General features: G+C 41.7%; 1 protein-coding gene across 1 annotated transcript in view; it reads right to left on the bottom strand.

The window, feature by feature from the left end:
• The window catches only part of ROBO2 (roundabout guidance receptor 2), a 744,230-nt gene that overhangs the window by 12,531 nt on the left and 705,326 nt on the right, over positions 1 to 26,373 (bottom strand). The window contains exon 30 of the mRNA XM_054710136.1: positions 23,143 to 23,436. Within this exon, the coding sequence (XP_054566111.1) occupies positions 23,143 to 23,436 (294 nt within the window). The remainder of the gene's footprint in view (positions 1 to 23,142; positions 23,437 to 26,373) is intronic.

Consider the following 26,373-nt stretch of genomic DNA (forward strand, 5'->3'; position numbering starts at 1 on the left):
AATGGGATATTGTTTAAAAGGTTCCTTTATAGCAAAATTGTTAGCTGCACAAGACTGTAAATCTAGCTAAGTCATATATCTCCGAATAAAGAAATAATTTTTTGCCTTGATTTCCCCCCCCTCCCCAATTAAATGTCACTCTATCAATCCTTAAAAAATACAGCCATAGTGCATGTATAATGGAGCTGAAGAAAATAAATCAACAAAGAATCAGAGAACCAGTAGGGACTCTTGAAATTTACTAGTTAAATTCTTTTATTTTAGCTTTTTCGCCATGAAACCAGACCACAGACTGAGGCACACGAAGCCCACAACTCATCTGTGACAGGCAGGACTTGAACTGAATTTCCCGCCTCTGGGTCCTTTGCATGTCCTGTTGCTCCTCTTTAATGCAGCTATCTCACAGATGCTGACCTCTTAAACAGAGGCTACTTTTGGTTACATTGGTCTTTATGTGGCCAAAGTCCCTGCATTGATGGTGATGAGGGAGGAAGAGTTGGAAGAAGGGTTTATGTGTTACATCCACTGAGCTTTAGGGAAAGCAGGGCCAGCAGAGAGGTTATGACTAATAGAAAATCGCTAATATTCAAACAAAGACTTTCTATAGAATGTTAGGAATTATTTTCAAGGGATCTTACAGAATCTTAAAGCGGAAAGGAAATTAATTTATTCCATGTTTCAGGGAACAAAAGGCAAAGACTTATAAATATAGTCAAAGGGCCTTTAAAATCAGACCACAACTTCACTTTTATTCCCCTGAACTCAATTGCAAAACCTCCCCCTTTTTGACACTCCCTCTCTCAGCTTCCATCCCAAAGACTGTATGTTCTAGTCTTATGTAATTTTTTCCCTATTCCTGGTTGGTTCATTATTTTATTCTTTCTAACAAAACTATTTGTTATTGTTGTTGTTTTGTTTTAGTACAGCAATGTTCTCAGCTAAATATTTTCTTTCACACCACCTTGCTGCTGCTGGGGGCAGGGGTAGTGGTAAAAGGGGGCCATGTGATAGCATCCAGGCTGAGATCTAGCCTAAGTCATGGGGGATGGGAGGAAGGGTTCTGGCAAAGGTCTATCTTTCCAGGGAAAATAGGATGGCGGGCATGGACATTTTGCCTTTTTTCTTCTTCCTGACTAAAGTATATGTGTGATATATGGAGCTACAGCAGCCACATTGCAACACTGAAGGAAAGACATAATTGATTCCCTGAAAAATATCCAGCAATAATCTATTGTGAGTGTTCTTATATGATAAAACCAAACTTTTCTTTGTTTAAACTAATGTCACTGGGTTTTCTGTTACCTGCAATGGATTACATTCCAACTGCTACATTCTCTCAAGGTGCCCTCATTATTTTTCCATGTTTTTTTCATATTCTGTCCTTTTAAAATGAACATCTCCTTTTTCCTATTGAATTATCCCTCCATAAGTTATTAATTTCTCACCTTTATGTGTCCTCATAGCTATTTGCACCAACACTTACTAGGTACTTGTTTTATGTTAATTATATATATTTTTTATAACCTGCCTGTCCCCATTCAGGTTCCAAAGACTCAAGTTGTATTAGCATTAATAGTCATTAATTTTGTTACCTCCATTTCTTCCACATTTATGACAATACAAAGACAAGAAGTTCCTGCAAAAGCAATCCACCCACCTCTCAAATATTGTGGGCCTCCCGTGTATGCAAAGAGGAGACCTGCCTCTGAGTGCTGCTGCCCCAGCCTTAGGCCCCTATCAGTGACCCTTTCCATCTGCTGAACATTTGTCCAGTCTGATGCACATCTCAGCTCTCTGTTCTGCCTGCTACAAAGGCTCCTTCCTTCTAGGAAAATGATGTTCTGCTCTGGGAACAGAAATTTAGGGCAGCCAAAAGGTGCAAAACCACCATCAAAGATTGCATGATGCTCCCAAGTGAGTTTCTCACTGGAGTTCCTCACACTCCTTAGGTGGCAGCTTACAGCCCAGCCACTGCTCTGTGTCCCTCCTCTCTCCTGGTTATCCGTGTGACCTGGGCATGAACCTTTTGGCCTCTTCCCTTACCACTGCTATAGAATGCACACCTGGCATCATGATCATTGATCACTGATGACACATTTTGCATATAGGTAGGCTGTGATTCCAGGTGGATGTCAGCTGGACACCCTGACACACTGCTGTTCACATAGGCACCTTTTACAAGACTGTAATTCCAGTGGGACACGGAGCATCTGACATATAATGGGTCCTGAAACAATGTTTAACGGACCAGTAAGGCCCAGAGAAGCTGAATGACAATGTCCTAACTTTCCATCTAGTTAGTGACAGAGTCAGACCTAGAAATGTCTTTGTCCTCCAAGCCCACACACTTATTCCTCTGGATGACCTTAGAGAGAGCTTAGAGCAAACAGATTCAATGACACTATTAGTGGCAAATTTGTTTCTTCAAAAAAGGAAACATATTTCTTATCTGTTAGAATAAAAGAACGAACCAATCAGGGATAGGGAAAAAATTACATATGACTAGAACATATAGTCTTTGGGATAGAAGGTGAGAGGGGGAGCTTCAAAATGGGGAGGCTAATTTCTTCAGGGAGACAGCTCGGTAGCCATATAATCACCTCATTGCCAGACTCAAAAAGGCTACCCATAAGGTGGTCAACTATGACAAACTTAATTAAATCATTCAGGGCCCTGATGAAAACCAGCTCTTTTCTTCTTCTGCCTCATGGAGGCCTTACAGAAATTTACCTCCTTATACTCTCCACCTCCCTAGAGGGAACCCTTCTTCTGAACACCCATTTTATAACCCAATCAGCCTCCGACATATGCTGCAAACTTAGAAAAATAGACACAGGTCCACAAACCCCTCAAAAAGACCTCATTAACCTGGCTTTAAGGTCTTTAGTAATAGAGACCAGGAGACCCAAATCCAAAAATAAAGGTGAGATCAGGCCAAGGCTGAGGCCCAGAAGGAGGCCTTCCAGCTCCTAGCCACCACTCTCATGAACCCCAAACGAAGTGCCGGTCCTCCAACCAAGGGTAAGTCAGGGCTAAGCCTCCTCCGGGCCCATGCTTCAAATGCAACAAGGAAGGACCCTGGGCCAAGTCCTGTGCAAACCCGACACCCCTGCCTGGGTCCTGCCCAAGGTGCAGAAGGGAAGGCCACTGGAAATCAGACTGCAGTCTGGCCCCTCCGGGTCGGACCACAGCCAGTGCAGCAAGGCCACTCTCTGGATCAGTTTGGAGCTCCCAGACCTCCTGGGACTGGCCACAGAAGACTGAAGCTGCCTAGGCCCTGACAGGTCCCAACAGACTTACATCACCAGGACAGAGCCTCGGGTAATGATTGTGGTGGAAGGTAAGCTGATCATTTAATTGACACTGGGCCACTTATTCTGCCCTTTCAGAATTCACTGGGACTCTTGTCCCTTCCTCAGTCTCTATTGAGGGGGTTGATGGACTAGTCTCACAGCCATTAGCCATCTCACCTCTACACTGCATCCTACTAGACACCCCCTTTATCCACTCTTTTCTCATTCTACCTCGATGCCCAACTGGGGCTACCTCTCATCCCCCTCATAAAGCCCAGTTGTCCCAAACCACATTTACCTACCTTGGTTTCATTCTCACCCCACAAAGTCAAGCCATTACCTTAGCCGGTAAACACATTATCTCCTCCATGACTGTCCCCTCCTCTAGATGAGAAACACTCTCCTTTCTCAGGCTCACTGGGTACTTTCACCTCTGGGCTCCCAACTTTAGTATTCTCACAAAGCCTCTCTGTGATGAGCGATGGGACCCCTCACTGAGCCTTTAGATCCCAAGGCCAGCAGTCTCACCCCTTTAATGCTCTGGAAACTGCTCTGACCTCAGAGACTTCTCACCTCCCCCTGCCCAAAGAACAGTTTATTTACTGTAAAACTGCAAATGCTTACTTAACAGTCCTGCTACTATCAGAAGCTGAACTCATTATCACCCAAACCTTAGCACATTATCTTTAAGGAAAAATGTGGCAGTTTTAAATCCAAGCAGCTGGAGGCCTGGAAACTGCAGTCCTAGAACAGGCTGCAGGCCTGCGCCCAGCCCACCCTCCGCTTTTTCCCAAGCTCACATGCATGTACATAATTTTCCAAAGTCTTTGGTAACTTAAAGGCTTTGGAGCATTGTTGGGTTAAATGATAAACATCTAAATATTTCAACAAGTTTTAAGTTCACCTGATTTTAGTTTTTTTTACAAAAAATTTATAAAGTAGATTTAGAACTATTAATGTAATGTCTTTGTTGAAGGTGTGTTTCTTGAAAGTAAGAGTGTTCATAAATGTCAATTTAAGAAATGCTGGCTGTTTACTTTTTGGTTATCATTGGAAAATTAAGGTTTCTAAGAGTTAAGAATTCTAATTAATTTGGAAAGAAATTGTATGGTTTTGGTAATAGAAGCCATGAGGCATGGACATGCGTTTTGAAGGAAAAAGAGAGTTAAAGCTGTAAGAAGGTTAAGTTATATAAATGACACAGGCCAGTAAGCCAAGACAAGTAAAATAAGAAAACTGAAATAGTTAAACAGCAGTTTGTAGCCATCTAGTAAATCCTATCTTCCCTAAACCATGGACACTTTGCACTATTTCTCCCCAACCAGAGGGTAAATAGCTTAAATTAACCTACCCAGGGAGACAGATAGTAGGAATCCAATTAGTGCCATTTGTCAACCACACCCAAGGACAAATGAAGTTAAGAGAATTAAACTCATTTTAGTATATGAGACTACACCCTCCAAACAAATGTCTCTTTCCTTCCACCAGACCATTTGTCATAATTCTTGTTCATCTATCTTTTGCCTTAGTAATAGTAAAATTTATAAAACAGTTTGTCTCCACCAGGTTACAAGCCCTACTTGTACTCTAGAAATACCACCTCTATACACCATCACAACCTCCTTTTCTGTCCAGGCCTCATCGTCCCTCTGACCCCCATAGCAAGAATGATGGGCCAGGTACAGAAACTCAGCAGGGCAAAAAGCTCCAGATGCCTACCAATGAGTAAAACTGAGAAAATAGAACCTTGCCCCCAGGGTAACCTACCTTCCCCCTTCATTTCACTAGGCAGGCAGCTTAGAGTCCTGATCTTTTCCTCCCTAAAGATAACATCTAGGCCTCAGATGTATTTCAGCTCTAGGACCAGAAAAGCAGAAAAACCAGAGAAGTGATGCTGTGGCAGTCTCAGGACCAGTTTTTACCTCCCAAGTCCCTCAACAGGACCGCTTTCGTGCATTCTCCAACCAGTCTCTTGGGGAAATCATGCTGCTGCAACCCCTTGCTCCAGCTATGAGAAATCTATATAGTGTTCCAGCCACCTACTATCACAATCCATCCCCCTAACAGTAATAGTCTTCAGTAAGTCCTGCAGTAGCACCTGTATCCAGGGGAAAGTGGTAGTAGTAGGGCATTAGATTATTGTATTCATGCTTTACTCCACATCCTCCTTCCAACCTAGGATTCTGACTTAAATGGATACAGATTCCATTAAAAAACACACACACACAAACAATCAAACAAACAGAAAAACAAAGCTAAGTACTATGTACTAAGTTAGGGGAAACAGGAAATTTTTACTTTCTCTTATGTAAACATTTAAATGAGGTTTGTGTTAGCCAGCTCAGGCTGTAATAAGAAAATACCCTAGACAAAGTGGCTTAAACAATACAATTTTTTTTTCTTTTTTCTGAGAAGTCAGAAATAAGGTTGAGAAATCCCAAATCAAGGTGCCAACCAATTTGGTTTCTGGTGAGAGCTCTCTTCCAGGCTTGCAGGCCTTCTTCCCTGTCCTCCCATGGCCCTTCATCTGTGGCTTGGGGAGGGAGTGGGAAATATCGGAGAAAGCCAACAATCCTATCAGATTAGGTCCTACCCGTATGACCTAATTTAACTTTAATTACATTCTAAAGTCCCTATCTCCTAATACAGTCACATAGGAGGTTAGGCTTCCGTATATGATTTTGGGTGATAATTCAGCCATACCTTAAAATGCATGTCTTCTCAGATGGGAAATACATTAATTCTACCTCAACAGCCTCAGAATTCTTAGCTCATTACTACATCAAACTCTAAAGTCCAAAGTTTTCTCTAAATATCATCTAAATCAGGTTTAAATGAGAATGAAGGTAAGATTCATCCTGAAGCAAACCTCTCCAGCTGTGAACCTGGAGAATAAGACAAATGATGTGCTTCCAAATACAATGGTGGGATAGGTATAGGATTGGCATTCTCATTCCAGAAGGGAGAAATTGGAAAAAAGAAGGATATGACAGGCCCTAATATAGTCTAAGATCTAATAGGAAAAATTTTCATTAGATCTTTTTTTTTAATTTCTTTATTGATTAAGGTATCACATATTTGTCCTCATCCCCTCATTCCCATCCCAAACCCCTCCCCATGCATGCCCCCACCCCCCTGCTGTCCGTGACAACTGGTTAGGCTTATATGCATGCATACAAATCCTTTGGTTGATCTGTCCCCCTTACCTCCACCCTCTCCTACCTTCCCTCTGAGGTTTGACAGTCTGATCGATGCTTCCCTGTCTCCAGGTCTGTTTTTGTTCATCAGTTTATGTTGTTCATTATTTCCCCTAGATGAGTGAGATCATGTGATACTAGAAATATACTTATAAGAACTGAAAATGAGACAAGCAATAATGGTTACGCTGAGAGGCAAATGAATCAGTCTGTAGTGAGTTTCCTTCTGGGCCAACAGTTCTTTTGAGTCCCAATTTCAATGTCAAACAGTTCCTTTTGTGTACATGTCAGCAATGATATTTCAGTTCTGGATGGTGGACAAATGGTGGTATTGCAGGTCCGACCCTCTCTGTTTTGGTCCTGGGAAACCTGCAGCGAAGCACAGCTGCTGACTGCTAGTATGGCAAGGCATCATCAGCATCTTCCATCTCTGGACTGTTTCTCTTCTGTCTTCATGGCTGGAGCAGTCCTGTCAATTCCTCTCTGTTGCAGGAATCCATTAGATCTTAAAGCTCAAAAATAATTATTTTTGCTTTGATGCGGTTTCTTTCAGGCCTACTGGGGCAGCATCACTCCAGGGCTTTGCAGGGCAGCCCCTCCCTTTTGGTTCTGTGGTGTGGCTCCACCCATCCTGCTCCCTATGAGGGCACAGCCCATGTAGCTGTCTGTGGTGGCTTCCTTGTCCACTGGAAAGTAGGAGAAAGCAGACTTACCCTCTGAGCCAGTGGTGGGAATGGCATCCAAGATGAACTTTGAAATAACTTTGGGTCATTCTTTCCTTTTCTGGAAGAAATACATGTTTATAAACCTTCCTTCATTCTAATGTTTTTCTCTGTTTCTTTTTGTCCAGTGTTGGTATAATCCCATCTCTACTTTGTACTGAGGTAGCTAATTAAAATCATTCTTCACATTCATACTAATTTCTTATCAATGGTTGTTTAGCCACAACCTTAGTGTTTTCTTCAGAACAAGCTTTGTTATTTTTTAATATGAATATGCTGAGAATTTTCCAAATCTTCATGTTTTGCTTCCTTTATGCTTAACAATTTCTTTTTTAATTCTATAAATTGTCAGGAGGAACCAGACTGCTCCTTTAACACTTTGCTTGAAAATTTTCTCAGGTAAATATCCAATTTTATTGCTCATCTGAGGAAGGAACAAACTTTCCTCTACATTCAAGGATCTTCTGGCTGCTCTAGTAATCAAATAGACAGAGAAAGATTAACAAACAAAAATAACCAAATTTAATACATACATATGTATGTGTGCCTTATGCTAGGAGCGCATTTACACTTTAAGGGCTCAGGGCTTTTACATCAAGATAGTGGGGTGTTCATTAATTTTGGAAGTTACAGAGTATTGGGGTTTCCACATAGCAAACATTTCACACAATAATTATTTCATACAGGGGTTTCCTTATGACCATAACATTATTATAACAACAGGAGACTTGATGTTGGGTGATGAACACACAATACAATGTACAGATGATGTATTATAGAATTGTACACTTGAAACATATGTTATTTTGTTAACTGATGTCTCCCCAATAATTCCAAAAAAATAAGTAAGATAGAAGGCAGTCTGAGTTAGGGATGACATAATGCACCTTGGTGGCTTCAAAGGATGATATGAAGAATTGATATTCAGTAAGTAAAAATTTGCCTTGCATGTAGGTGGTCCAAAAGAGATTAATTAATGATAATGTCTTATGGGCAAGGGCCCTAATTCGAGTTCGTCTAGGTAGTTAAAGAGAGGGGCAGAAGTTTCTCTTGAGCCTGAAGCTAAAACTGCCTTCAACTCAAAATAATCCCCATACCACTGAGGCACATATTGGGGTACTTGTTCTGAAATTCCACACTCACAAATTCTTTCCACAAAATACTAGAACATGCACCCAATCTCGCCAAGTCTTTACAATTTTATAACAAGGATGGCCTTTTCTCCAGTTTCTAATAATCTGTTCCTAATTCTGTGTGAGACATCACCAGAATGGTCTTTAACATCCACATTTCCACCAACATTCTGTTCATGCTTATTTATATACTAGAGGCTCGGTGCACAAAATTCATGCACTGGGGGGAGGGGGTGGGGTGGGGGGGGTGGGGGGGTGGGGGGGTGGGGGGGGTGGGGTGGTGTGCCCCTCAGCCCAATCTGCACCCTCTTCAATCTGGGACCCCTCAGGGGATGTCCGACTTCCAGCAGTCGGACATCCCTCTCACAATCCGGAACCACTGGCTCCTAACCACTCACCTGCCTGCCTGCCTGATTGTTCCTAACCCCACTGCCTGCCTGCCTGCTTGCCCCTACCTTGATCTCCTGCCAGCCTGATTGCCCCTACCTTGCCCTCCCCTATCAGCCTGATCACCCCAAACTGCCTGTGCCTTGGCCCCCAGTCTGGCCTCCCTCTGGAGGCACCACCCCCATAACCCCAATGCTGCTGCCACTGCAGCTGGTTATGGCTGCCTGAGCTTTGGCCTTTGTAGCCACTGCGGCTTTGTCTGGAAAGATGTCCGGAAGACAACCACTGTAATTAGCATATTACCCTTTTATTAGTATAGATTTGGGGACCATTACAACCACGCAGAACTTGAAGAAAACACATGGCCCTGGTCAGTTTGGCTTAATGGAGAGAGCATTGGCCTGTGGACTGAAGAGTCCAGGTTTGATTCTGATTAGGGGCACACATCCCTGGGTTTCAGGCTCAATCCCCAGTAGGGGGCCTGTGGGCGGCAGCTGATCAGTGATTCTTTTTTTTTTTTTTTTAATATATTTTATTGATTTTTCACAGAGGGGAAGGGAGAGGGATAGAGAGCTAGAAATATCGATGAGAGAGAAACATCGACCAGCTGCTTCCTGCACAACCCCCACGGGGTATGTGCCCGCAACCAATGTACATGCCCTTAACCGGAATCAAACCTGGGACCTTCCAGTCCACAGACCGACGCTTTATCCACTGAGCCAAACTGATTTCGGCTGATCAGTGATTCTTATCATTGATGTTTCTATCTCTCTCTCCCTCTCCCTTTCTGAAATTTTAAAAATATATATTTTTTAAAGAAAACACATGATCTTCACTTTGGGCTTTGTCATCTTACAATATCCTTTGTGCAGTGTTTTAACTTCCCTCAACTTTCCTTTACCCACCTTTAAAGTGCAATCTATTTTGGGGAAGATGATCAGGAAAGTGATTCCAGTGGGTAGAAGTTTTTTTTGGAGGGGATGGGTCATGAAGATATTTAAAAATTGAGCATGGTGATGGTTGTACCACTCTGAATTTACATTAAAAAACAAGTTCATTGTACACTTTAGGTGACATGTACAGTATATGGGTTATATCTCAACAAAGCTGTTCTTTTATTTCTTTTTAAATAAAGACCAGTCTTATAATCAGTTGCAGATGTTTTCAGAGGCCCCTCAAGATTTGCTTACCATGTCCCAAATCACGGCTGTGATTCCCAGTTGCCTCCAGTCCTGGTGGATCTGGATGGTGTGGTTTGCAAAGGAGAAGGTGGCAAGAGGCTTATGGAATTTCGGCAACCCCATTCCCCCGGTCTCCTCATAGGGCACCAGGGCCATTCCCACTGTGCCAGCTCTGCTCCCTTTAACCTGTTGGGCAAAAGAATCCTGCGTGCTCTGGCCAGAAAGTGCATTCTTTCTTAGGTGGCCCGGATGCTTTTTTTAAGGTCGTTTTATGGATTCAAAAGAATAAACAGAGATGTGGAAAGCTTTTGTCAAAATCCTTTTACATGGTTCTTCCAGTCTCATGGGAAATGAGATGTGGCTCTGAATTCATCCCAAAGTGTGTCTTTTGGTAAAAGCACCCAGAATGGCACAACTCTTGCAGAATGCCCCACACACTTTGCTGTCAGGACTCAGGGGGGCTTGAGGGTGAGCGAGGCGGCGGTGCCAGCACAGGACCTGGGAGAAGGTAGCGCTTTCTACACTGCCCAGGCCACGTGGACTACAGCAGTACCCGCCCAGGTGGGCAGGGTGTTTCTGCTGTTTTGTTTTGGTCTGGCCTCCACCCCGTCAGCCACGGACCTGTGCCTGCACTGAGACTGAATGGTTTGATGGCCCTACTTTTTGGTGGACAGTGGATGCACTCCCAGAGACTGGCAGTTAGACTCTGGCGGCTTCTGAGTCCCTTGCGGGGAGAGCCCGGCCCTAGGTCAAGAACAGACTCAGGCGACCTCGGCCAGGAGGCCTCCTTGGGCTAGGGGCCGCCACAGTTTGAAGGCTGGCCATGACCCCAATCCTGGCAGGGGTCTCCTCTGGGGTGCTGGCAGGCCTGGGCTAGGGCTGCGGGCGGTTTGGAGGCCGGTCACGCCCCCGATCCTGGTGGGGGTCTCCTCTGGGGCGCTGGCAGGCCTGGGCTCTGGCGCCACAAAGGGAGAGGTTCCTGAACCTGCTTCCCACACACCTAGGCTAGGATACATCTTGTAGGAGGCAGCTTCAATGCCGGGGGTCGGTGACCAGATCCTCCGGAGCCTCGCTTTCTGGGCTGCAGTCCCACGTCTCCCAGTGCCCCAGCCTCAGATGCGCCCCCGCAGTTGCCTCCACCACCAGCCACCTCAGCGCAGGCCACAGCAGCTGAAGCCAGCCTCTTGGAAGCCAGGCCACCACACCCACCACCCCTAGTAGCTCTCTGCTGCTCGCTCTCTGTGTCCTGTCCACTGGGGTGGGGGAGTGCTCCCAGCCCAGAGGCCCTCCCTCCCTCTGCAGCCTGGCTTGGGAAGCTGGCCTCATGCTGGGGCTACGATGCCAGCGTCCCCACTCGGCCACTATGGGTGCAACGCGGACCCCACTGAGGCCAACCTGGAGAACTCGGACCCGAGCTCTGCATCCGGCTGCTGCAGATGCCCTTGGTGGTCAACTACCACCCGCTCCTTCTGCCGGCCCCATTGATCCCTCTCAGCACCAGCCATTTAGGCCAGGGTGGCGATCGCCTGGGGACCCCCGCCACGGGAGCGGCTGGCTGGGCCCGGCCACGCCCCCCCGGGTGGCGATCGGCCCCGGGGACCCCCGGAACTAAGAGGATTGGGCGCCGCCATCTTGGTCTTCTCAACTGCCGGATAGGCCACCCGGAGTCCTGCCCCCAGCCTCTCGCAGGCCCAATCATGGGCATAGCGGAGGTGCGGTCAATTTGCATGTTTCTCTATTATAAGGTAGGATTCTCTAAGGAGATAGTAGCTTTATCTCAGCTCTCCTCTTTTCTTTTCTGATATTTTAAAAGAATCCCTTTAACGTTCATATTTCTACCAATAGTTCCTACACTGCAATCATGGCTCTATTTAGCATCTCAAAACTCTTCCAGCTTCCACCCATCATTATTCAATTCCAAAGACACTTCCTCATTTTCAGTTGTTTGTTATAGCAGCTCCCACTTCTCATACCAAGATCTGCATTCCTTTGCTAGAACTACCATAACAATAGCTTAAACTCTACACATTTATTTTCTCACAATTGTGGAAGCTGGAAGTCCCTGATAATTTGCCAGAAGGATCATCTACTAGTGAGAGTCTCTTCCTGGCTGGTAGCAGCCTCCTTCCTGCTGTTTCCTCATGGGGTCTTTCCTCTGTGGCATGCCTCTCCTACTCTTCTTATAAGGCCAGCAGACACTGTGAATGAAGAAGCATCAGAAGCTCTAGTCTGAGAGAAATTACAATCAAGCCAAGTTGCTCATATTAAATTTAAACTCATTGTTCCTATTTCTTTCCTTTAACATGCCAGTTCGGAATATCTCTACAAGGAGAAACTCCCTCCCCTCCCCCCTTCACCTCAAAACTTTTGAGAATTATCTCAACTGAATCCTTGTCTTTTCCTCTCATCAAATTTTCTGTGCCCCATATTCGCCACTTCCATCTATAAATAAGGATTTGCTTCTGACTTCATCCAAATGCTTCTCAAGTCTAGTTTCCCTTAGGGTTCACACACATTTGTATCCAGAGGCATAATTGATATGTGCCTTAATGTGAAGATATTCTTAGGGGGAAAATAGAATATTGGGGACTAGCTCTGGTTATGGGAAATATTAATCATGCTCTGTTAACCGTGATTGCCTTGTGTTGGTTGAAAAAGGACATCCTTACCGGGCTGGGAGCTGTGTCCCCCCAGGACCTGGGGGTCAACCTTGGAATGCAGTCCATTCTCATTCAAGAACTGTCTGTTATCATAAAAAGATTAACAGCCTTGTTGACCAAACAATGGAGTCCCACCCCAGCCTCCTACTTCCCTAAACCTGTAATCCCTACTTCCCCATGTAATCCTTCTCCTTCCCTAGATAAGCAAGTGGTTTATGGGGGACTTCAGAGCAGATTTTTGCGGATGATCTGCTGTTCTCTGGCAGTATTGGAATAAACGCTCGTACGTGATTCAACCCTGTCTCTGCTTAATTGGCTCAAGTAGTGACAGGCAGCGTGGACCCACTGATTGTCTGGTTACGTATTTACTACGGTCACGTTGTTAGTTGCATGAGTGTTTTCTCTCTCCTTATGATGTGGACTGAACTGTGTCTGTTCCCTCCCTTCCCATCAAATTCTTATGCTGAAGCTTTCACTCGTCATGTGACTATATTTGGATATACGGCTTTTAGAAGGTAATTAGAATAAAATGAGGTCATAAGTTCGTAAGGGTGGGGTCCTAATTTCATAGAATTGGTAGCCTTTCTCCACACACACATGCCAAGGAAAGATACAACAATAAGGTGGCAGTCTACAAGCCAGGAAGAGAGCCTTCACTAAAGCCCATCAAAGCCTGATCTCAGGCTTTTAGCCACCAGAACTGTGAGAAGAAACAAAAAATACTTTTTGTGTGCATAAACCACCCAATTTGTGGTAGTTTGTACTGCAGTTTATAGCTCTCTTTAGAAAGAAAGAGATATGATTATGCCTGTAAAGGCTAGTAAGAATATTGGGATTGATTAAAAAGAGCGTCTTCCTTAAATTTCTTCTAAGCATATGGTAATCCCATGAAAAAGTAAATTCTGTGTGGATAAGCCCATTGACTTCAATCATCCCCCGGATATAGGTGACTCACAATCCAAATCATTCATTGTGTTTCAGAACACTCTGAGCACAAGCCTGTTTTGTCTTCCTTTCTGGTTAGCCCGAGATATCTGATTTCACCGATATGCTGGCGGCACCAGTGACTGACCGGTCTGGATAGAAAGTATGGTGTCAGTCACTGGTGACTGACATGGCGGTTAAGGTGCTAAAGCACTCATAATCTAAAACTTAACTTATTCTACATACCAATGTGCTGGCCCAATTAACCCATGCTATCTTCTAGTCTTTTATTATGTGATGCAAGATGGAAACCTAACAGTTATTCTTGATAACTTTACCTATTTTTTTAATCTAAATTCCTAATAATTTAATTTAAGCCACCATTATTTAATGCCTTGTGAGAAATAAACCTTTGTTGTGTTAAGCCATTGAGATTTTGGTGTTAGTATCAAAGCATGTCCGTATATCATTGATATATCCTTATATCCTGACTAATAAAAAGCAGAAACAGTCTTAAATAGGAAAGTTATTTTAAAAGTTAATATCTGAAAGATGAATAGAAATTGCTCTGAGATAGCATTATCACACTGTAATGTTCTCCCAACCTGTACTCTTTTTTATTTTTGTCTATTCCCACTTATTCTCCACTGTGTAGCCATAGTCTTCTTTTTTGAAATACAACTCTGATCATGTTAATAATCTTCTGCATGTTAATAATCTTCAGTGGCTTCTCTTTAAAAATGATGGACAGCCCTAGCCGGTTTGTCTCAGTGAATAGAACATCAGCCTCTGGATCAAAGGGTCCCGGGTTCGATTCTGGTCAAGGGCACAAGCCTGGGTTGTGGGCTCAATCTCCAGTAGGAGGCATGCAGGAGGCAGCTGACCCATGATTCTCTCTCATGGATGTTTCTAGCTCTCTCTCTCCCTCTCCCTTCCTCTCTGAAATCAATAAAAAAAAATAAAATAAAAATGATGGTCAAACTGCTTAACATATATATCCACATGAACCTGGGTTGTCTGTATCTCCATTGTTCTCTAACCACTTCCCATACTTTTGTGTTTTCTGACCCTTGCATCATCAGACTAGACCCAAATAGGAAGAAGATAATTCAATGAGAACTCAATAAAGAAACTATTCATAACATAATTTGATGAATAAGAATAGATCGATCTAGAGACAAATGGTAGGGGAGGGGGGTTAGAGAACAACCAAAGGACTTGTATGCATGCATATTAGCATAACCAATGGACACAGACACTGGGGCGGTGGGGGCTTGCCCAGGGTGAGAATGCGGGGTGGGGGGTGGGGGGGAGGGTCAATTGGGTAAAAGGAGACATATGTAAAACTTTAGACAATAAAAAAAAAAAAAAAGATGTGAGTAAGACAGAATGAAACCACAACCAAAAAGTGCTATCACCCTTAGGACCAAAGTGATTATGGGATGAAGGATGAGGGTGATTCTGGATCCTGAAAAGAGAGATCCCTTTGGAGAGGACCTGAAAGAAACAGTGGCTTTTACTGAAAGGGTATTACATGAGGCAACACCACAGGGAGGCCCAGGAAACTAAATACAAACTATACTGACTTCTTATTGTCCCTTCAGGGCTTTTTGTTTGTTTGTTGTTGTTTTTTTAAGGGTATCCTTGTAACCAAATCCATCTTTGAAGCAGAGTGAAGGGAGTCCAGTGTTGTAGCCCATACAGGTCAGCTCCTGGGGGGAGAAGCTGAGTTGTGAAACATATTTTAGAGGGGCAATCAGAAATAATCAGCAAATAGGGTGGGGTATTGCTATATTGTGTTTGTAATGATCTCTTCTGACAAAAGGTGTTAGCATATGCCATTCCTTCTCCTTGAGCAATCCTTCTCTTTTATTCACTTTGCTAATTCCTATTTAGTCTTTGGATATCAGCTTAGAAAATCACTTCTTTATTTAAGCCTTCTTCAGCTCTGTATTAGTTAGGATATGTCAGGTTATGCTGTGATATAATTAACACCAAAACCCAAGCTTAATACAATAATGGTTTACTCTTACTGACAAGCCAGCTTCATGAGTATGCAACTTGCACAGTCACAGAGGGACCCAGGCTTCAAAGGGCCAGCATTTGGTTTAAGCCTCTGCCTAATTTTAAACAAATCAGTAATTTTTTTAAAGTTGTGGTAAACTATACTTAACATGAACGTTGCCATTTTAAAGTGAGTATTTAATGGTATTCAATACACTCATATTTTCGTTAAGCCTGCAAATTGTGCAGCCCATCCTGTTCACTAATGGCACATGCTCCTCACAGGAATTTATTCATGCTCCACTTACTCAGAAAAACAGGCCTGCCCTGGCCAGTGTTGCTCAGTGGGTTGGGTATTGTCCCGTGCACTGAAAGGTTGCTAGTTCAATTCCTGGTGAGGGCAAATGCCTGTGTTTGGAGCTTAATCCCCTCTAAGGGGTGCATGCATGAGGAAGCCCATAGATATTTCGCTCTCACATACATATTTCTCTCCCTCTTTCTCTCTCTCTAAAAATCAATAAAAATATTTTTAAGAAGAAATTCAGGCCTATGGAACCACCAGAATCTTGTAACTACTCCCCCAGAAACACATGCTTCCTCTATTGCCTCCACAGGGGAAGACTCTTCCAAGAGTCAGGCACACATGCTCTTTTCTGCTTTGGCGTGGATGTAATAAATGTAATTTCTCATTCATTGGAATTTATCAGATAACCCATCTGATAAGGCATCTGGGAAACTGAGGAGGCTGATGGATGTTTAATGAACATGACCATCTCTATCACACCCCGTGATTATGTCAAATTTCCCAATCAGAAACTCCCAAACACCATATTATTTTCCTTAACCATTGTTTGGAAGCTGATGTTTTGAAGCATAAGAGCAGCTACAGGGTCTATTTTTGCCTTGAGCACCCCAGTCGGGGTCTGAGAAAATACTGTTGCTGTATTAGTCAGGGAGCTCTAGAAAAACAGAACCCATAGGATACATATCTACAGATGGAGGTAGATGTAGATAAAGATTCAGCCATTCTGTTTAAGTATTGGTCATACGTTAATGATGGGAATTGGCTCACACAGAAATGAAAGCCATAAAGCACCAGAATCTGCCATCTGCAACCGAAACAGAAACACAGTGATGTAATTCCATCTGAGTCAGAAGGCTGAGACTCTGCAAGTCCACGGCTCAGTCTCAGTCTGAGTCCCCAAGGCCTGAGGATCCGCTCCCGCAGGGAGAGCGGATCTGCCCTCCTCCCACCTTTAGGCTTCATTAAGGTCCTTGGCAGATTGGATGATACTTACTAACACTAGTGAAGGTGATTTTCCTCACTCCGCCTACTGAGTCAAACGCTAATCTCATTCAGAAACACCCTCACAGACACACCCAGAAGGAATGTTTTACCAGCTATGGGGCATCCCTTTGCCCAGTCAAGTAGTCACATAAAACCAACCATCATGACTTTACAACAAACTTAATGGAATTAATGAATGAACTAGAAACTCCTGTAACGGTTTATTTCAGTCATTTACCTTACTGCTCTGAAGGCTTGCCACCGTGCTAGTCAGAGGATAGCCACTAGCCACATGTGCTGTTTACATAGAAATTAAATAGAATGGAAAAAATCAGCTTTGCAATCACTCTAACACAACTCAAGAGCTTAATAGTTACCTGTGACTAACCACGACTACATGGGACACAAAAGATACAGAACATTTTCACCATTACAGAAAGTACTATTAGAAATAGCTGCCTTATGCCCTTCAAAGTTTAGAGGAGCCAAAACTTTGATTATGCAGGTTATAACTATAGATACTTACTGTGTTAGAAATTTACCTAAGAAATTAAAATAACATTCACCTGTTTTAAAATAACAATAGTAAATAAACACTTTATATATCTTCATCTAACTCAATGAAAGACTGCTAGATTTTTATATATACTTCTACTTTTATCTGTTGAGATATGTTGTTTTTGGTTGAAGTATATCCTGCCTTATACAGATATGCAGTTGGGAAAAGGAATATTTTACTAGCCTTTTCTGATAACGGTAGATATATATTTTTTTGATACTATGTAAAACTTAAGTGGAATTTTCTAACATGAAGTTGCAAATGTGAAATTGGAAACTATATCAGTAAACTTTTAAAACTCTGTACTTTAAAATCCATTAGCTTATCATGCACTTTGAATAGATCCATTGTCTATGCAATATTTTAAAGATCATGCATCGGCCATTTGGGGAATATTGATTCACTGAGTTATGCGGAGCTTTCCATTGTTGGCTCCTTTCGCTGTATAATATAAAAAAGAATCATATATGCCAATATCGTCATCAGTCTTACCAGAAAAAAAAAAAAGCCTTTACATATTAGGAAGTTGTCAAGCTAATGATGACACATGTAAGTTTTTAAAATTCTAACTTTTGCTTAAAAGCTCAAATTTTATCATTAATAATTTACTCAGGTATTTTGCTTTAAGTGTCAACTCTTTTTATTTAAAAAAAAAAATCTGTCAAGTGCCCAAATCTGAATAACTATCACTTGTCTATTAGTAGTTATTCTAAGTATATATGTTCTGTTAAAAAATGTGGTTAGTTCTATCCCACACATGTTTTTTCTTATGATTCCCATTCACATGTTGGGTGGAGCAGAAGTGCTTTATGGGAATTTCCTACTCACTTCTTTACACAGAACATTAAAAATACATGTACTCAGTAGCTGAAATTTTTAAAGTCAATATTTTTACTACTTGATCAGAATGTTCTTTAAAAAAAAGGGGGGGGGGGAGTGTTTGATGGTGAATGATATGAATGTAATTTTGTACTCCTAAAATGTGTATGTTGATTTCCCAACTCTGGTTCCTCAGGATGTGACTGAATTTGTAGATAAAATCTTTAAAGAGGTAACTAAGTTAAAACGAGGACTTTGGGATAAGCTCTAATTCAATATGCCTGGTGTCATTATAAGAAGAGGATATTAGGACACGAGGAAGACCATGTATCTGCACATGAAGAAGACAGCTTCCACACGCCAAGATGAGAAGCCCCAAAAGAAGCTAACCGTGGTGACACTTTGATCTTGGACCAGGAGGCTCCAGAATTTTTTATTTTTAATCCACCCAGTTTGTGGTGCTTTACTAGTATATGATAATCCCAGCAAACTAGTACAATGAATACAATAACAAATACAAGGACTACTAGAATGGTTTGGTGCTACGCTCATGATTTGTCCTGAAGGAGTAGCAGTTTGACTCACTTTCATTTTTGCACTATCATTTCAAATATCAACCCATGAAAAAGGTGAATTACATTTATTACTATTAAATTATTGACATTATTAATGAAAATAGTATTGACTTTACAATTTATCTGAAAATATCTTAAAGACAGGTAGGGGACTGAAAGATAGTTTGAGAACCACTAGGTTATCCATGTTATACACTTTATTTTATTGTTATTATTCCTCACCTGTCCAATCTGGGAGCCCACTAACTCCATATTTCCTAAAATGTCTAATGATTCACATAAATTGGAAAGATCTCATGATATCTATGTCCCTCAGAATTTTTCAAAATGTATATAAAAGCACGATTTCTTGAAAAATAATACATCACAGTTAAGTCTTCTCTGTTCCACAATATTTCTAAATGAATAAATAATAATTTTGAACATATTTAAAATAATAATTTTAAAACTCAATGTTCTATTTTCTTGAACAAATTTAATTAGAAAGAGTAGATAGGATTAGGGCAAAATACTTCCACAACTAATTATGTTTATTTTGTTGCTGACTCATTCATTGCAACCACTCTGGAACTCTACTCATTGGCAGCTTAATGAATTATATTAAGTCATTATTTTTAAACCATTTTCTTTGGGGCATATTCTATTTCTTGCATCCCAAAGCATTAACAGATATAGAGAGTGTATTGTAATGACAAATTTTTTTAAAAAATTTTGTTGTTTAAAGTATTACATATAGTATTGCATATGTCTCCTTTTTCCCCCATTGACCTCTCCCCAGCCATGTCCACCCCCAGCACTTGCCCTCACCCCCCTAGTGTCTGTGTCCATTGGTTATGCTTATATGCATGCATATAAATCCTTTGGTTGATCTCTTACACCACCTCCCTCCTCTGCCTTCCCTCTGAAGTTTGATGGTCTGTTCGATGCTTCTCTGTCTCTGGATCTATTTTTGTTCATCAGTTTATGTTGTTCATTATATTCCACAAATGAGTGAGATCATGTGATATTTATCTTTCTCTGAGTGGCTTATTTCGCTTAGCATAATGCTCTCCATGTCCATGCATGCTGTTGCGAATGATAAGAGTTCTTTCTTTTTTTACAGCAGTATAGTATTAATGTAACACAGGTTTTTAATCCACTCATCTTAGGCTGTTTCCAAATCTTAGTTATTTTATTAATAAATTGTGCTGCTATGAACATAGGGGTGCATATGTCCTTTCTGATTGGTGCTTCTGATATCTTGGGATATATTCCTAGAAGTGGAATTACTGTGTCAAATGGAAGTTCCATTTTTAATTTTTTGAGGAAACTTCATACTATTTTCCACAGTGGCTGCACCAGTCTGCATTCCCACTAAGGGTTCCTTTTTCTCCACATCCTCACCAGCACTTGTTGTTTCTTGATTTGTTGATGATAGCCAAGTTTTTAATAAAAATCATATATATATATATTTTTAATTTACTCCTTGTTTTTAATATGAACCTTAATAATTTGGATCAAAATTAGAAAAACAAATGCATTTATATTATCTTATTACAGTAAACAATAAAATCAAAATGTTAATGAGTGAAACCTGTTCTTTGTATCTCTGAGTCTGTTCCTGTTTGATTTGTTCATTTATTTTGTCCTTTAAATTCCACATATGAGTAAAACCATGTGGTATTTGCCATTCTCTGTCTGACTTATTTTACTTAGTATAACACTCTCTAGGTCCATCAATGTCGCAAATGGTAAGATTTCATTTTTTATGGCCAAGTAATATTCCAATGTATATATGTACATATTCCAAGGTATATATGTACCACCTCCTTTTTATCCAATTGTCCATTGATGGACACTTAGGTTGCTTATATATCTTGGCTATCATAAATAATGATGTCATAAACACAGAGGTGCATATATCTTTTTTTAATTAGTGTTTTGAGTTTCTTTGGATAAGTACCCAAAAGTGGAATTACTGGGTCATAAGGTAGCTCTATTTTTAATTTTTTGAGAACCCCCCATACTGCTTTCCAGATTGGCTGCAGCAATTTGTATTCCCACCAATAGTACAGGAGGATTCCCTTTCCTCCACATCCTTGTTGATTTACTGATGATAGCTATTTTTATAGGTGTGAGGTGATATCTCATTGTAGTTTTAATTTGCATTTCTCTGATGCCTATTTTTTCCTGATAATTGTCCCTGAGCAATGTAAACCAGTGTTTATATTGCAAATTCATCAACACCTGTGTGGAGTACCTTTATTCACTCATTTAATTGATGAGGTGTTTGTTCTCTAAGAGTATATTGGGTGCCTTCTGGTGGGCCTAACAGATTGAAGCACATGTTCCACAGCATAGCTGAGTTTCCTTAGGGATAAATGCTTGTGTGGGAGCACAGGCAGAGATCATTTTCAGTGCTAGGGTGATTTCTCCCATATAACGCAGTGCTCAGGTACTTGTTACATATAATATAAAGATAACAAATATAAAGGTAATGCAAGGATCTTCTCACAGGAAAATATTGACTTTATTTGCTCTATAAGTACATGTTGTTTAACTGGATTGACCTCTCCAGGTAAAAAAAATACTAGTCTTCTGCCTAGACTTTAAAACACCAATAAAATTGCCTTGAATGAGGTAATATTTACTGTGATTTCAATCCTCAGCTTTTATAAAAGGTTTATGTTAAAAATGATCTATTTGAAAAATAATGACAGGACTTTTGCAAAGCTGCAGTTGAAGATAGTGCTACTGGCTTACCCACTGTTCATACAAAATTTTTTTCTGGTAAATTTTTGCTTGCCTGAGATGTTTGTCTCTTCAGAGGAATTTCATATTATTTATTTTGAAATGAAAAGGCAAAATGATGCCTTATTATGTTTTGCTCTTCTTATAGGGGTTTAAACCCCAAGCTTACTGTTCAACAACTAAGTGGTTAATGGCTTGTAAATACATTTTTGCTGGTCTCTATTTGGTTTCTAGTACTAATTAGCTTATTTTGCAATATGTTTAGAATGTTTGCTTTTAGGTAGGGTATTTAGCCAAGTGGAATGAATGCTTTTACAAGAAAAGTCACAAAGCCATTCGACTTAATGTTGTGAAGTAATTCAGTGGGTGCCAGGATATTCAAATCAATTCAATATTCAGACAGCTCTTCAATTCACTGTTGTGTCAGAAATTGGCAGTTGCAAAGGGAGTGCAAGACATGGTGTTTTAATCTTGCTCATTTTGAAATAACTCACAATCTTTAGAAAATTTCTCTCAAATCTTAAATAATTGGAAAAAAATATACATGTCTTCTAGGGAAAAATAATTTTAATAGCACTCAAACACAGAAAACTTAAAATCCCTGAGGATAGGCTATAACAAGAGAATACATCAAATAAAGTATTGAAGATGTATAGTTTATGCCTGGAGAGTTAATCTAGCAAACCCATATTCAAAAATATATTGAATATTGCTCTAAGTCTAATAGCAAGTTTATTTAGTCACAAATTGCTTTGTGTGCCATTTGTGCATATGTGTGTTTATGAATGTGTGTATTACAAAATTGAAGTTCTTATGCATTTTAAAACTATGGAGTCACTTTAAAAGAGACATTTTCAGGGAATGGATGATTAATTATATATTGCCATTTCATAATTATCCACACTTAGTCTTATGCTCTAATTATTTATTGTGTTTCTAAGTTTTTCTGCTGTTGGTCTTTAATAAGAGATACTCATCAACTTATTAGGATCCTGAGGGAAGGTAAAATGGGAGGTAGGAGAAGGAAGACCAAAATTTGCTTTTAATTTCATATTTCTTTACTAAGTTTTGTTGCAAATCATTATGTTTGTTTTCATTCATCTGTTTTTTGCATAACATAGTTTTGTTTGTGCTTTTTTTGTAGTTGTTCCTCAGGCAGATTATTGTTGCAAGATTTATCAGCATTGTGTATGGTTTTTAATTTTCCCTAGTGAAATTCCTATTTGAGCCCCAGGGTCTTGTTTGGCTCTGCTGCATTCAATTGCATATGAGTAGAAAGTCTCTCTGCCCCATTTGGGATTGTGTTCGTAACAATTGCTTTCATTCTGCTTCTGTCTGGTATCTCCTATTGTTGTTTACATGAAACAGCACACTTTCTAAGTGGGCATATTCCACTCTATTATATTATGACTAGAGGCCTGGTGCACAAAATTTGTGCACTTATGGGGCCCTGCTTCCCAACCCTCCAATATTCATGTATTTTTGTATATGTGTGTATGTATGCACTGTTGGTTTTTTGTTAATCCTCACCTAAGGACATTTTTCATTGATTTTTAGAGTAGAGGGGAAGGAGAGAGACAGAGAGAGAAACATGGATGTGAGGAAGACATATCAATTGGTTGCCTCCTGCACATGCCCCGACCAGATCAGGCCGAAATAGCGCTGCCAACAGAGCCGACTGCTGGCAGCCCACTGTGGCTCAGATGTTGAGCATATGGCAGTTTTCTGTTTCTGCTTCCACATCTGGTAGAGGTCCCGCTTGTAGGAGCTGCTGATGTAGCAACCACTTTCTGTCTTGATCTTCTTCTTGTCCTCTTGTCCTGACTGTCCCACAAACCGCTTCTTCTTCCAGTCCCACTTGAGCTGCTGCCGGGCCCTGGTCAGGTTCTGGTCCTCGCCCCCCATCAGATCCAGGACGGCACCAGCCACCTGCTGCTCAAAGGCACCTCTGGTCCCCACCAACGCTTAGGACCCATTCACTGTTGAAATCTTTGAGCTGATAGGGGACATAGAAATCCTGGTCCAGCTGCCGGGCCTCCTCCTTCCACCTCTTGGCTCCCCGTTCAGGTCCTGGCTGTTGCCGTTTTCAGCCCACAACCTCTATGAGACATCCTCCATGCTCTCTCCCTCCTCCTCCTCCTCCTCCTCCTCCTTTCCCCTCCTCCTCCTCCTCCTCCTCCTCCTCCTCCTCTTTCCCAGGCTGCTCCGCCTGCCACACTGGCAGCTCGGGGCTGGACCAGCCAGGCCCTCCTGCCGGCCCTGCCGGAAGCTGGCGATGGCCTTGAAGTCCTTCTGCCGCTTGGCCCACATCACCTGGCTGCTCAGGTCCCGACTGGAGGCGTTGATCTCAAAGATGGTCGCCTGTGAGCGATACTGCTTGATGCTGTCCCACCAGCCTCAGCTGCTGCAGCTCCTCCTTCTCAAAGCTCAAGCTGAAGAGGGGTTGTAGGCCCAGCCCCGCAAGGTCCAGCTCCTTGGCCTGCTTAATGGACTCTGGCAAGTACACCGGCTCCCCGCTTTTTGGCCTTGGAGCCGGAGCGGACACCCCTCCCCACTTTAGATGGCAGGGAAGCCGGGTGTCCGCTCAGTCTCCCCGCTTTTGATGGCAGGGGAGCCGGGTATCTGCGGCAGCCCCCCTCAGTGGCCACTGATCCGGTCTTTGAGAGGCGCGGGGGGGGGGGGAGGGGGGGACTCGCGAGTCCCGCCCCCTGCACCACCGCCGATCTGACTGTTGAGAGGCGCCTCTCAATGACCAGATCAGCCGCAGGGTCCCACGCCCCATGCCTCTCAACAGCCAGATAGGCGGTGGCGCAGGGGGCGGGACTCACGAGTCCTGCGCCCTGTGCCTCTCAATGACCAGATAGGCCACCCTGAGTCCCGCCCCCAAGCCTCCCGCTGCCCAATCGTGGGCGTAGCGGAATGATGGTTATTTGCATATTACCCTATTATTAGGTAGGATATTTATTTAGGTTACAGATTTATACTTTTATAACAATTCTTATTTGGAAACTTACCACATGCCTGGTAAGTTTTGATAGAACTAGAAGGAAGAATTGGATTTTCCTGTTTACAAAAGCATAAATCTATTTGAGATGTCCCTGCATCTCCAAAATGGAAAAAGAAGCATGTGAAGCGAGCATATGACTCTTTATCTGTGTTCCTTTCCATCTTCAATCAGACTAGGCATTTACAGTCTAACACTTTTTATTTAATTCACTCTTTCTCCACTATATCTTTGTTCTGTTATAGTTTTCCAAACATTCTGTTCATTGACTATTCCATTTACTATTCTGTATTTACTATGCCATGTTATCTCAAGGCTCAGTGCTTTTGCATAGGGAACATGAAATCCTCATTTAAATCCTTTGTCAAGGAGGAATAGAAACCCTCAGAGGCATTATTCAGACTAGGATGCCTAATTTGAATTCTAGAATCTGAGTTAGGTACCCACTTTCCATTCTCCACTATACTTTGCTGAGTGTGTTTATCCTATCATGGATTGTACCAATTGGAAATACTGGTTCAGTTGCCTGGCTCTCTCAGTAGACTGCTGTTTCTTGTAGGCTAGGGGCTGTATCTTACCTATTTCCTCTCCTCCCAGTTATCTTCTATCACTTCTTCCCATTCACAACCAAATTCAATCTCTTTTATCACTAAATCTCACCTGCCCATACCAACCCTTAATGTTCTCTCCTACCTGTTAACTTCTAAAATTGATGTCTGCAAAATTAATAGTCTTATATGGTTTGCTTCACTTTCTACTTCTGGTCTAATGTTTGTTCTATGCCATATAACACCGCCAACTAGTTTATAATGAGATCCTATTATTTATCATTGCCTGCCTGCCACTACATTGTGCCAAGCACAATACTATGTATACATTTGTTCATTTAAAAATAACATTTGGTATTCAAGCAAGAATATATCCATTCCTTCATGTATAGATATATGAGTATTATGTATGTGATGTATATGATGTACATTTATATATAAGTATATGCATACATACATATAAATATAAATACATATAAAAATGAGTGTGTTCAGACAACACACATAAACAAATGCACATGTGTATAGATTCATGCATATAAATATAAAATCATTTATTTATATTTAATTATATTATTATAATTTTTAAAAGAGAAATAGAGATTTTGTGAAGCATTATTTAGTCTGAGATACTTATCTTGGTCCTCATAATATTTGTTTTTGCTGCCCTTTTTCTATACTCCATAAGTGTATTCATCACATCTTGGATTCTACTGAATTGAAAATTATTTCTATACTAGAGGCCCAGTGCACGAATTCGTGCACAGGTGGGATCCCTCAGCCTGGCCAGCGATCGGGGCTTTTCGGGGCTGATCAGGACCGGCCAGCTGGGGGAAGGGATATATATATATCCCTATATATACACACTAGAGGCCTGGTGCACAAAATTCGTGCACTGGGGAGGGTATCCCTCAGCCTAGCCTGCACCCTCTTCAATCTGGGTCCCCTCGCAGTCGGACATCCCTCTCACAATCCAGAACCTCTGGCTCTTAACAGCTTGCCTGTCTGCCTGATTGCTCCCTAACTGCTCCCTTGCCAGCTTGATTGACACCTAACTGCTCCTCTGTCAGCCTGATTGCCCCCAACTACACTCCCTTGCTGGTCTGATCACCCCAAGGCTTTTATTAGTATAGATATGACCCTTCACAGAAAATTTTACTAACCCTGCTGTACAATAAGGGCTTCACGATTGAATCATTGCGACCAGACACCAAGATTTCCTGTCTTTGAATAGTGGAGGGAATAATTATCTTATCTTTAAGTTGCCCTGAAATTCAAATGAGATAATGACTTAGAAAAGTATAAAAGCATCATATAAAGACAACTGTCTCTTTCATGTACTGAAAAGA

The sequence above is a fragment of the Eptesicus fuscus genome, chromosome 3 (genome assembly GCF_027574615.1).
Source record: "Eptesicus fuscus isolate TK198812 chromosome 3, DD_ASM_mEF_20220401, whole genome shotgun sequence".
Taxonomy (NCBI): domain Eukaryota; kingdom Metazoa; phylum Chordata; class Mammalia; order Chiroptera; family Vespertilionidae; genus Eptesicus; species Eptesicus fuscus.